Source organism: Somniosus microcephalus, chromosome 1, assembly GCF_052327205.1.
Source record: "Somniosus microcephalus isolate GS21.2 chromosome 1, FLI_Smic_1.0, whole genome shotgun sequence".
Lineage (NCBI taxonomy): Eukaryota > Metazoa > Chordata > Chondrichthyes > Squaliformes > Somniosidae > Somniosus > Somniosus microcephalus.
This window is the reverse complement of record NC_140987.1, coordinates 397,581,237-397,593,608: the sequence shown is the minus strand read 5'-3', so window position 1 is coordinate 397,593,608 and position 12,372 is coordinate 397,581,237. Positions and strand designations below refer to the sequence as shown.

General features: G+C 40.9%; 1 protein-coding gene across 2 annotated transcripts in view; it reads left to right on the top strand.

The window, feature by feature from the left end:
- Nucleotides 1–12,372, top strand: part of LOC147125130 (MORC family CW-type zinc finger protein 4) — a 169,977-nt gene that overhangs the window by 58,034 nt on the left and 99,571 nt on the right. For both annotated transcript variants that reach the window (XM_085997843.1, XM_085997832.1), the window contains exons 8-9: nucleotides 2,949–3,068; nucleotides 3,828–3,931. In XM_085997843.1, coding sequence (XP_085853969.1) covers nucleotides 2,949–3,068; nucleotides 3,828–3,931 — 224 coding nt within the window. The remainder of the gene's footprint in view (nucleotides 1–2,948; nucleotides 3,069–3,827; nucleotides 3,932–12,372) is intronic.

The following is a 12,372-nucleotide window of genomic DNA, read 5'->3' as shown; positions in this document are numbered from 1 at the left end:
GACTGAAATTTCATCTGTCAAGAGGTTTTGACAGATGAAATATCAGTGTTTGAAAGCTGTTTGAAGCTGTCAAACACTGACAGTCTTCTAACCTGAGTCCTTCTCCACAGACTCAGTTAGAAATCTCTCCTGCACAGTAAGCTGAAGGCTGTCACTTTTGACAGTTCGCAGCCATTCTGCTTTCTGTGCCGGTAAGATGAGGGACTCCCGGGACCTAAAGGAAGGAAGGCTGAAAAGGTAAGAAAAGGTCATTTAAACTTCTTTAATCACTTTAGACACACTAAACACACTTACCTTTGCACTCATGCACACATCACTCACCTGAACACCTACATCTCGACTCCTCCAAGTCCTTCAACCCGACGGCTCGCCTCCTCTAACTTGGCGTGGTTTGGCGCCATCGGGAATCCCACACTTCAACCTTAAAAATAGGGATTAGGCTAAAAACTGCCTGTTAACTACTTGTTAACAGGCAGTTAATTGGCACTAATCCCTTCCCGCCTCGGGTAGGCGGGTCCCAGTGCGGGGCGGGTACCCGCCTCCTTTGAAACTGGCATGGAGTTGGGTGCAGGATGGGGTCGGGACCCCTGATTTCGGGGATTTTAACCCACTGCACGCCTCCAAACCTGACTCCACGGCCCAATGACAATCCTGCCCTTTATCTCCCCAAGTGGGGGAACTGTGTGTTTCAATTTTAGAATGCCACCTTTCCACCTGAGGTCGAATTTGGAATCTGCCATAAATGTGATGAAGGTCTCTTCTCTGTAAAGAATAGTGAAATTGGTTTAGTCAGCCTAAATCCAGTTACTTGTACAGATGAGTTTAGCTTACATAGGGACAGGAATAGGCCATTCAGCACCTTGAGCCTGTTATGCCATTCAATTAGATCATGTCAGATCTGTATCTTAACTCCATCTATCTGCGTTAATACCCTTGCCTAATAAAAATCTATCAATCTCAAGTTTTCAAATTTTCAATTGACCTAGCCTCAACAGGTTTTTTGGGGAGAGAGTTCCAGATTTCCAGTACCCTTTGTGTGAAGAAGTGCTTTCTCACATCGCTCCTGAATGGCCTAGCTGTAATTTTAAGGTTGTTCTGGACTCCCCCACCAGAGGAAATAGTTTCTCTCTATTTACCCTACCCTATCTCTTCCTTTAATCATCACCCCTTAATCATCTATACTCAAGGGAATTACAAGCCTCCAACACTCATATTTTGACCTTTTTAGCCCCAGTATCACCTGAATCTGTGCTGCACCCCCTCCAAGATCAGTAGATCCTTCCTGAGGTGCGGTAGCCAGAACTGAACGTTGTTCTCTGAATGGTGTCTAACCAGAGCTTTATATAACTGTAACATAACATTCACCCCTTTGTATTCCAACCACCTTGAGATAAAGGTCAACATTGGATGAGCCTTTTCAATAATTTTTTGTATCTGTCCACTAGCTTTTAGTGATTTCTGTAGTTGGATCCCTAAATCTCTCTGCTCCTCTACAGTTCCTAGCTTCTCTCCATTTAGTAAATACTCTGATCTATCTTTCTTCGGTCTAAAGTGGATGACCTCACACTTCCCCACATTGAACTCCATCTGCCATAGTTTTGCCCACTCATTAATCTATCAATGTCCTTTTTCAACTTTCTGCTCCCGTCTGCACTATTTACTGTGCCACCTAACTTGGTGTTGTCAGCAACCTTGGATTTGTGGCTCTCTATTTATTAATCCAAGTCATTTATAAGTATAGTAAAAAGCTGAGGCCCCAGTACAGATCCCTGGGGGACACCACAAGTCACATCCTGCCAATTGGAGTACATACCCATTATCCCTACTCTCTTTATCTCCTACCTCCTACTCAATTCCCTATTGTTGCAGATAATTATACTAGGCCAAAGATATCAGTTTATGAAGCATGCTTCTCTAATCGTCCCAGTAGGCAGACCGAAAGCACTTTAGTGAGAGAAGGCCAGATACGAATCGTTTAACTTACTGTCTGTAGAATAAAGCAGTTTATGTACAGAGTAAAGTTATGATCACCTTAATGAACTTCAGAACCTTCTTCAAGGTAGGCTCACACAATTAGAATTATCCCCACCATAATGGGTGTGCATATGTGAGGCCATCTGAGATGCGTTAACTACTACAATTTGCACTTATATACCATTTGTGATGTAGAAAAACATCCCAAGGTGCTTCATAGAGACATAATCAAACAAAAATTAATGAATTGCATAATGTTTCTAGTTGTTTTGGCCTGGCTCATTAACACCTCAACCCCGTAACCAGAGAGTCACTGATGTTGACAATTCTATTGCCAGCTAGGCATCAATCATAATTCTATTCCAGACAGAGAGTTACCAATTCCATTCACAGTCCCAGACAAAGAGTTACCAACAGAAAGTGCTGGAAACACTCAGCAGGTCAGGCAGCATCAAGGAGAGAGAAACAGAGTCAACGTTTCGGGTCAAACCCTTCGTCAGATTGCCAGCATCTGTAGTATTTTGCTATTGTAAAAGAGTTACCAATCCTGGTCTCCGTAAATAAAGTAGTTAATTTCAGCAGAGGAAATAATCCAAATGTCAGCCCTGCTTCATAGAAACACACTGGTTGGCTTATTGCTAATGATATATCAACAGATAGTCCAGCACACCTCAAGGAGAAAGCATTGCTGCCAACCAAAAAATGGATAGAAAATACTTTTGGAAAATGTAATTTTATTTATTTATTTATTTATTTTTTAAGTGTTTTATGATTTTTTTATTTTGACCATAATTGAGTTGTTCACTTCAAGCATGCTGTAAAACTGAATAGTTATTGTAAAAGAAATCCTGTAAACAAATTCTCAATGCGATTTACTTTGCAAATGTAACAGGTATATGGCTCCTATAATTAGGTGCTCAAGCTCATGTTTTATACCATGTCTAATACGTTCTTTACCTTAACAATTTGATTAGAATAAACGTGTAAAAATAACCTTTGGTTTTAACTGCAAAAACAAAGAGCACTATGGGATAATGATGTACAACAAAAATCGCCTTATCAAATCCTATGAGAAAGTGGGATGCCAGATAAAGGTAAGGATTTAATATTCACATGTTTTGAAATAAACTCAACTAAATACATGTTTTAATTTTGTTTTACCAATTTGATCCACTGACTGTGCTGGTTCTATGATTCTTGCTGGAGGTACATTTCCCTGGGCACTGTTAATGCTCCAGTAACTTGTCAAAATGCCCATTCATGATATGTGAGCCTAGACAGTGAATGTCAGTAGGCCATTCAACATTCGAGCTCGATCTTGTTCTTTCCCAACACCATACATTTCTTCTTAAACCTGAAGTGTTGCGGTCAATTATAGCATCACAACTGCTGCTGAGTTGAAGCCAGCTAACACAGGTCAGGAATCGAACCTTCAACCTTTTGGTCTGTGTGGCTTAGTGCTTCTTCGAACATCAATCCTGATTCCGTCTCTGAACCCAGTAGACCACCTGCACACCTTCATATCCCTTTCTCCAAAGAAGTACACAGAATAATTATGAAACTGATATCCTTGACAGGAAGTGGTGGTTTTAGAGTTAACATGAAGTTGGATGCCTACAGAAATAATGTATATAATGGGGATAAAAAGTACATGGATTGTCTAACTTCATAAATGGTGACTCAGAATTATAAGTTTCTCAAACAGCAGGTTCTGGATAGAACAGTAGAATAATCCCTCATAAAAGCTATTTTAATTCAGAGTTAACTTTTTTTTGGAGGGGACAATGCACCTGAAAACATCAACTGCATAAAACAATAAACCAATCATTTTGCTTGCATTTTTTTTTCTCCAGTCAACCAGCAGAGGATGTGGAGTTGGTGTAATTGGAATTATTGAGTGTAATTTTCTCAAACCAGCACATAATAAGCAAGATTTTGAATACACCAAAGAGTACAGGTAAGACCAGAAAAGCACAAAACATGAATGTCCAAAACTTAAATGAGATCAAAGGCCTTTTGCCTATGACAATATGAGCTGCAACACAGAGACATTAAAATCAGGACATTAGTAGTGCCAGGTAGTCAAAAGCTTGTCAGAAGCACACGTTTCTACACAACAACTTGAAGATTTTATATAAGTTTAAAATGTGAAACCAAAATAGAAAATACTGTAAATACACAGCAAGCTTGTCAGCATCTGAAAAGAGAGGTTAAATTTTGGACTGTAGATCTTTCATTAGAATTAGAAACTGTAAAATAAACTCGCCCTTTTATAGAACTGAAGAAAATAATGGCACTAAAGAGTGACAAATCCCCAGGACCAGATGGTTTCCATCCCAGGGCTTTAGAGGAAGTAGGTGAGCACATTGCAGATGCCCTAACTATAATCTTCCAAAGTTCTCTCAATTCAGGAACCGTTCCTTTAGATTGGAAAATTGTGCATGTCACTCCGCTATTTAAGAATGGTGAGAAAGGGAAATCAGGGAATTAGAGACCAGTTAGCCTCACATCTGTTGTCGGGAAATTACTAGCGTCTATAATTAAGGACAGGATGACTGAACAGCTTGAAAATTTTTAGATGATCAGAGAGATTCAGCATGGATTTGTGAAAAGTATGTCATGCCTGACGAACCTGATTGAATTTTTTGAAGAGGTGACTAAAGTAGTGGCAGGAGAATATCTATGGATGTTACTTATTGGACTTCCAGAAGGCATTCAATAAAGTTACTCATAAGAGACCGTTAACTAAGGTTGAAGCCCATGGAATTGATGGCAAATTATTGGTTAGGAAATTGGCTGAGCGGCAGGAGACAGAGTACGGATAAAGGGCAGGTACTCTAATTGGCAGGTTGTGACTAGTGGTGTCCCACAGGGATCTGTGTTGGGGCCTTAACTATTCACTGTATTTATTAACAACTTAGATGATGGAATAGAAAGCCACATATCTAAATTTGACGATGACACAAAGATAGGCGGCATTGTAGGCAGTGTAGATGAAAGTGTAAAATTACAAAGATATATTGATAGATTAAGTGAATGGGCAAAACTGTGGCAAATGTGAGGTCATCCACTTTGGACCTAAAAAAAATAGAGTAGGGTACTTTCTAAATGGTGAAAAGCTAAAAACAGTAGAGGTCCAAAGAGACTTGGGGGTTCAGGTATATAGATCATTAAAATGTCATGAACAGGTACAGAAAACAATCAAAAAGGCTGGTGGAATGCTGGCCTTTATATCTAGAGGACTAGAATATAAGGGGGTAGAAGTTATGCTACAACTATATGAAGCCCTGGTTAGACCACACCTGGAGTACTGTGAGCAGTTCTGGGCACCACACCTTAGGAAGGATATATTGGCCTTTGAAGGAGTGCAGTGTAGGTTTACCAGAATGATACCCGGACTCCTTGGGTGAGATTACACAAACTAGGGTTGTATTCCCTGGAATTTAGAAGGTTAAGGGGTGATTTGATCTAAGTTTTCAAGATATTAAAGGGAACAGATAGGGTAGATAGAGAGAAACTGTTTCCGCTGGTTGGTGAGTCTAGGACTTGGGAGCATAGTATAAAAATTAGAGCCAGGCCTTTCGGGAGTGAAATTTGGAAACACTTCTACACACAAAGGGTGGTAAAGTTTAGAAAACTCTTTTGCAAATGGCAATTGATGTTAGGTCAATTGTTCATTTTAAATCTGAGATTGATAGATTTTTGTTAACCAAAGGTATTAAGGGATATGGGGCAAAGGCGGGTATATGGAGTTAGGTCACTGATCAGCCATGGTCTCATTGAATGGCGGAACAGGCTCGAGTGGCTAAATGGCCTACTCCTGTTCCTATGTTCCAAACTGAACAAAATGAAGCATAGACAGAATAATAAAGTAGAGTGAGGAGTGCTGATTCCTGTCCGAAATCGGGAATTAATTGATTTAATGGTTTGAAAATGTTTCTATTAAAAAGCAGGAATGAAGTAAAAACTAGTGAAAGGGCATCAGAAGTATAAAAATGTATGAAAATAGCTAAATAAGGCAGTGAAAAGGTACTTGGCTTTAAGGCATATACAAAAACAGACACTGATGAAAGGATTTGACATGAGAGCAGCATGTAAGAAAATGGATCAGATAGCTGACGTTGAGCTTAGTTGGAAAATTGTAGAAATGGAAGTGATGAGCCACAAGGAGGTCAGGATCACACTTTTGGAAGAGTGGAGATGTTTTGCAAAGTGGTCATCCAATCTCTGTTTGGTCTTTTCAATATAGAAGAGATTACACCATGAACAGTGAATACAGTATACTAGATTGGAGGAAGTACATCTAAAATGCTGTCTCACATAGGAGGAGTATTTGGAGACCTGGAAATCAGTATGTCAATAAATTAAAGATCAGGTGTAAGAGGAATGGCAACCAGGAGTCGTGATAGAAAAATGAGTAAAGGTATCTCGGAGAGAACCTTAGGAAAGCAGAAAGAAATGGGGAAGATGTGCTTGGTGATGAGGCATTTGCTAAAGTACCTCATAACAGACTTGCTCGGAAAATAGGAGCACATGATATTAAAGGGACAGTGGTAACTTGGGTATGAAATTAGCTAAGGGATAGGAGGCAGAGAGTAGTGGTGAACGGATGCTTTTCTGACTGGAGAGAAGCATGCAGTGCAGGCCCCCAGGGTCGGTATTCGGACCATTGCTTTTCTTGTATATAAATTACCTGGATTTGGGTATAAGGAGTGCAATTTTGAAGTTTGTGGACAATACAAAACTTGGCAACGTAGTAAATAGTGAGCATGATAGTAACAGACTTCAGGACATTAGACAGCCTGGTGAAACAGACAGACACATGGCAGATGCAATTTAATGCGGATAAGTGTGAAGTGATCCACTTTGGGAGAAACAACATGGAGAGGCAGTATAATATAAATAAGAACATAAGAAATAGGAGCAGGAGTAGGCCAATCGGCCCCTCGAGCCTGCTCCGCCATTCAATAAGATCATGGCTGATCTGATCCTAACCGCCAATCTACTATCACAGAACCATCTCCTGAATCTAACAGAATTAGACACACGAAATAGGAGCAGGATCAGGCTACACGGCCCCTGGGCCCGCTCCACTACCCACAGGGCCATGTCCGATCCGAACCTAGACTCATGTCCAAATTCCTGCCCGCTCCCCGTAACCCTTAATTCCCTTTACTTCTAGGAAACTGTCTATTTCTGTTTTAAATTTATGTAATGATGTAGCTTCTACAGCTTTTTGGGGCAGCATATTCCATGGACCTACCACCCTCTGAAGTAGTTCCTCCTCATCTCAGTTTTGAAAGAGCAGCCCCTTATTCTAAGACTATGCCCCCTAGTTCTAGTTTCACCCATCATCGGGAACATCCTCCCCGCATCCACCCGATCCAACCCCTTCACAATCTTATATGTTTCAATAAGATCGCCTCTCATTCTTCTGAACTCCAATGAGTAGAGTCCCAATCTACTCAACCTCTCCTCATATGTCCATCCCCTCATCCCCGGGATTAACCGAGTGAACCTTCTTTGTACTGACTCGAGAGCAAGTATGTCTTTTCTTAAGTATGGACACCAAAACTGTATGTAGTATTCCAGGTGCGGTCTCACCAATACCTTGTACAACTGAAGCAATACCTCACTATTTTTATATTCTATCCCCCTAGCAATGAAAGCCAATATTCCATTGGCATTCTTAATCACTTGCTGCACCTGCATACTAACCTTTTGAGTTTCGTGCACCAGGACCCCCCAGATCCCTTTGTACTTCAGTACTTTCCAGTTTCTTGCCATTAAGATAATAACTTGCTCTACGATTTTTCCTGCCAAAGTGCATAACCTCACACTTTGCAGTATTGTATTCCATCTGCCAAATCTCTGCCCACTTACTTAGCCTGTCTATGTCCCCTTGCAGGTTTTTTATGTCCTCCTCACTCACTACTTTCCCTCCCATCTGAGTATCATCTGCAAACTTTGATATGTTACACTCGGTCCCCTCCTCCAAATCGTTAATATAGATTGTAAAGAGTTGGGGACCCAGCACTGACCCCTGCGGAACACCACTAGTTACTGATTGCCAGTCTGAGAATGAACCATTTATCCCAACTCTCTGCCTTCTGTTAGATAGCCAATCCTCTATCCATGCCAGAATATTACCCCCAATCCCGTGATTTTTTATCTTAAGCAATAATCTTTTGTGTGGCACCTTGTCAAATGCCTTTTGGAAGTCTAAATACACTACGTCCACTGGTTCCCCTTTATCCACCCTATACGTTACTTCCTCAAAGAACTCCAGCAAATTTGTCAAACATGACTTCCCCTTCATAAAACCATGCTGACTTTGTCCTATTAAATTATGATTATCCAAATGTCCTGTTACTGTCTCCTTAATAATGGACTCCAAAATTTTACCTACCACAGATGTTAGGCTAACCGGTCTATAGTTTCCAGCCTTCTGTCTACTGCCCTTTTTAAATAAGGGTTTTACATTAGCAGTTTTCCAGTCTGCCGGGACCTTTGCTGAGTCCAGGGAGTTTTGGAAAATAATTACCAATGCATCCACAATCCCTACCGCCACTTCCCTCAAGACCCTAGGATGTAAGCCATCAGGTCCAGGTGATTTATCCGCCTTGAGTCCCATTATTTTACCGAGTACCACTTCCTTAGTGATTTTGATCGTGTTTAGCTCCTCCCCCCCCCCCCCCTATAGCCCCCTGTTTCTCCAGTGTTGGGATATTCTTAGTGTCCTCTACTGTAAAGACTGATACAAAATATTCATTCAGTGTTTTTGCCATCTCCATATTTCCCACCATTAATTTCCTGGTCTCATCCTCTAAGGGACCAACATTTACTTTAGCCACCCTTTTTCTTTTTATATAACTATAAAAACTCTTACTATCTGTTTTTATATTTTTTGCTAATTTACTTTCATAATTATCTTCCGTTTCTTAATCAATCTTTTTGTTATTTTTTGCTGTCTTTTAAAGTTTTCCCAATCCTCTATCCTCCCACTAGATTTGGCTACCTTATATGCCCTTGTTTTTAGTCGAATATTATCCTTAATTTCTTTACTTAGCCACGGATGGCTGTCTTTTCTTTTACACCCTTTTCTTCTCAGTGGAATATATATTTTTTGGAAGTTGTAAAATAACTCCTTAAATGTACACCACTGATCATGTATCGTCTTACCCTTTAATCTATTTTCCCAATCCACTCTACTCAATTCCGCTCTCATACCTTCATAGTCTCCTTTATTCAAGCTTAGCACGCTTGTTTGAGATCCAACCTTCTCACCCTCTAATTGAATATGGAATTCAACCATGTTATGGTCACTCATTCCAAGGGGATCCTTTACTAGGACATTTTTAATTAATCCTGTCTCGTTACACAGGACCAGATCTAAGGTTGCTTGCCCCCTGGTCGGTTCAGTTACATACTGCTCAAGAAACCCATCCCTAATACACTCAATGAACTCATCCTCAAGGCAGCCCTGCCCAATTTGATTTGTCCAATTAATACGATAGTTAAAATCCCCCATAATTATAGATGTTCCCTTATTACAAGCCTCAACTATTTCCTGATTGATACTCCGTCCAACAGAGTTGCAACCGTTCGGAGGCCTATAGACTATGCCCACTAGTGTTTTTTTCCCCTGATTATTCCTTATCTCCACCCAAACTGTTTCATTATCCTGATCTTTTGACCCAATATCATTTCTCTGTATTACAGTGATTCCTTCCTTTATTAACATAGCCACCCCACCTCCCCTTCCTTCCTGCCTGTCCTTCCTGATCGTTAAATAACCTGGTATGTTTAATTCCCAGGCATTGTCACCCTGCAGCCATGTTTCTGTAATGGCCACAAGATCATACCCATATGTAGTTATTTGTGCCATTAACTCGTCTATTTTGTTACGAATGCTACGTGCATTCAGATAGAGAACTTTCAAATATGTTTTGTGACACTTAGTTCCTGCTTTTGCCCTTTTTATTACTTTACCTTTTACTCCATACCTTCTGCCCCTTCCTGACACGCTCTGGTTTTTAATTTCCCCACTGCTACCTAAGTCTATGACCTTCTCTGTTGTCATTTTTATTATTTGCTCTCTAGGAACCTCCCCCCCACTAGTTAGTTTAAAGCCCTCTCTACAGCCCTAGTTATATGATCCGCCAGGACTCTAGTCCCAGCACTGGCCAAGTGAAGCCCATCCCAACGGAACAGCTCCCTCCTATTTTGAAGGGGGTGTAAGAGCAGAGGGACCTGGGGGTACATATTCACAAATCTTTGAAGATGGCAGGGCAAGTTGATAAGGTGGTTAAGAAAGCATTTGGGATACTTGGCCTTGTAACGAAGGGCATTGAATACAAAAATAAAGAAGTCATGCTAAATCTTTACAAATCTCTAGTTGGGCCTCAGCTGGAGTATTGTGTACAGTGCTGGGCACCACACTTTAGAAAGGATGTCAAGGCCTTGGAGAGGGTACAGAGGAGGTTTACCAAGATGAAACCAGGGATGAGGGAGTTCAATTATGTGGAGAGATTGGAGAAGCTGGGATTGTTCTCCTTAGAGCAGAGAGATTAAGGAGTGACCTAATAGAGGTATTCAAAATCATGAGGGGTTTTGATAGAGCACATAGGGAGAAACTATTTCCTCTGGCAAGTGGGTCAGTAACTAGAGGTTATAGATTTAAAATAATTTGCAAAATATCTAGAGGGGAAATGATAAATTTCTTCAAACAGAGGATTGTTAAGATCTGTAACGCACTACCTGAAAGAGTGGTGGAATCAGATTTCATAGGAACTTTTAAAAGGCAATTGGAGATGTACTTAAAGAGGACTAATTTGCAGGTTTATGGGGAAAAGCTGAGGCGTGGGACTAAATTGGCCGCTCTTTCAATGAGCCGGCACAGGTGCGACGGGCTGAATGGCCTCCTTCTGTGCTGTAAGATTCTATAATGTTATACATGGCAGAAGATAATCGGGTGAATGCATAGGCTGGTAGATGGATGATACGTACACAAGGATCATATTGTTGTGGGGAGTGGAGGAATAGAAAACCTCAGCTAAGGAAAAGGGAGGACATTTCAGAAGCTCTGATGTTGAAAGTGGAGTCATCAGAGGAGATGTAGTGGTGAAGGGAGAAATTGGGGAAAAAGGGATGGATTCTTTACAAGATGGAAAAAAGCATAATCTGGTAGTTTGTAGGTATCTTCGGCTGGCAATAGACATCCGTGGAAGCATCATTGCCAGAGAGGAAAGGGAAAAGTCTAGAAAGGGAAGGAACGAATCAGTGATCTACCACGTACAAATGAGGCATTGGTGGAAATTGGAAGCGTTCTTGAGAAATTTTCCAAGTTGGAGTGAGAGCAGGAAGCATAGTTTCAATGCAATGAAGGAAGAAGTCAACGAGTGGGCTTGACTAGGACTGCAAAAATGAATCTTCCATATATTCCATAAAAGGACCAGCTTAGCTGGGCTCAGTGCAGTTTCCCAGGGTGACACCTTTTATCAGGAGGAAATGAGCAGACTTAAAAGACAAGTTGTTCAGGGTTAGAACAAGTTCAGACAAGCAGGGGAGGTTGGTGGTGGTTGGAGGCTTGTTGGGCCACTGTTCAAGAAAGAAGTAGAGGCCCCAAGAGAGTTTCCTGGCAAGGGATGGTGGTGTAATGGGATTGTACCTCCATGGTGAAATCAAGACAATTGGGTCCAAAGAACATGAAATTGCCAAAGCAGTGGTTAGGCCTCATCTGGAATACTGTCTCCAATTTTGGTCCCCTCACATGGTAAATGATATAGAGGTGCTGGAAAGAGTTCGTAGGAGAGCCACTAGTTTGATACCTAATTTAAAGGCTCTCCGTTATCATGATAGGCTTAGAAAGCTGGGATTTTTTACTCTAGAAATCTATAGACCTTAAGGAGATATCATTGAGGCGTTTAATATAATGAAAAGATTAGATTTGGTCAATGTGGGTAGGCTATTTGAGTTAGATAAGATACGAAGGACCAGGGGATATGAGCTGCATAAGCATAGAATTAGGTTAAGATGTTAGGATTTTCTTTTCACAGAATCATCAATCTTTGGAACAAGTTGCCCACTTGTTCAGTGAGTGCGCATTTTCTGCAAACATTCAAAGGTAGCTGGACCAGTTCCTAACAGTAATACAAAAGAGAAACAGAGTTAACATTTCAGGTCGATGACTTTTCGATGAACTGACCAAAGGTCATCGACCTGAAGCGTGAACTCTTTCTCTCTCCACAGATGCTGCTTGACCTGCTGAGTATTTCCAGCATTTTCTGTCTTTACTTCAGTTCCTAACTGTGGCTGACATAGTTTATAAAAGGTAGGTGGGGTATTTGTGGATGTCTCACCCCACTGTGGTCTCATGGAACTTGTTTGATCACCTTC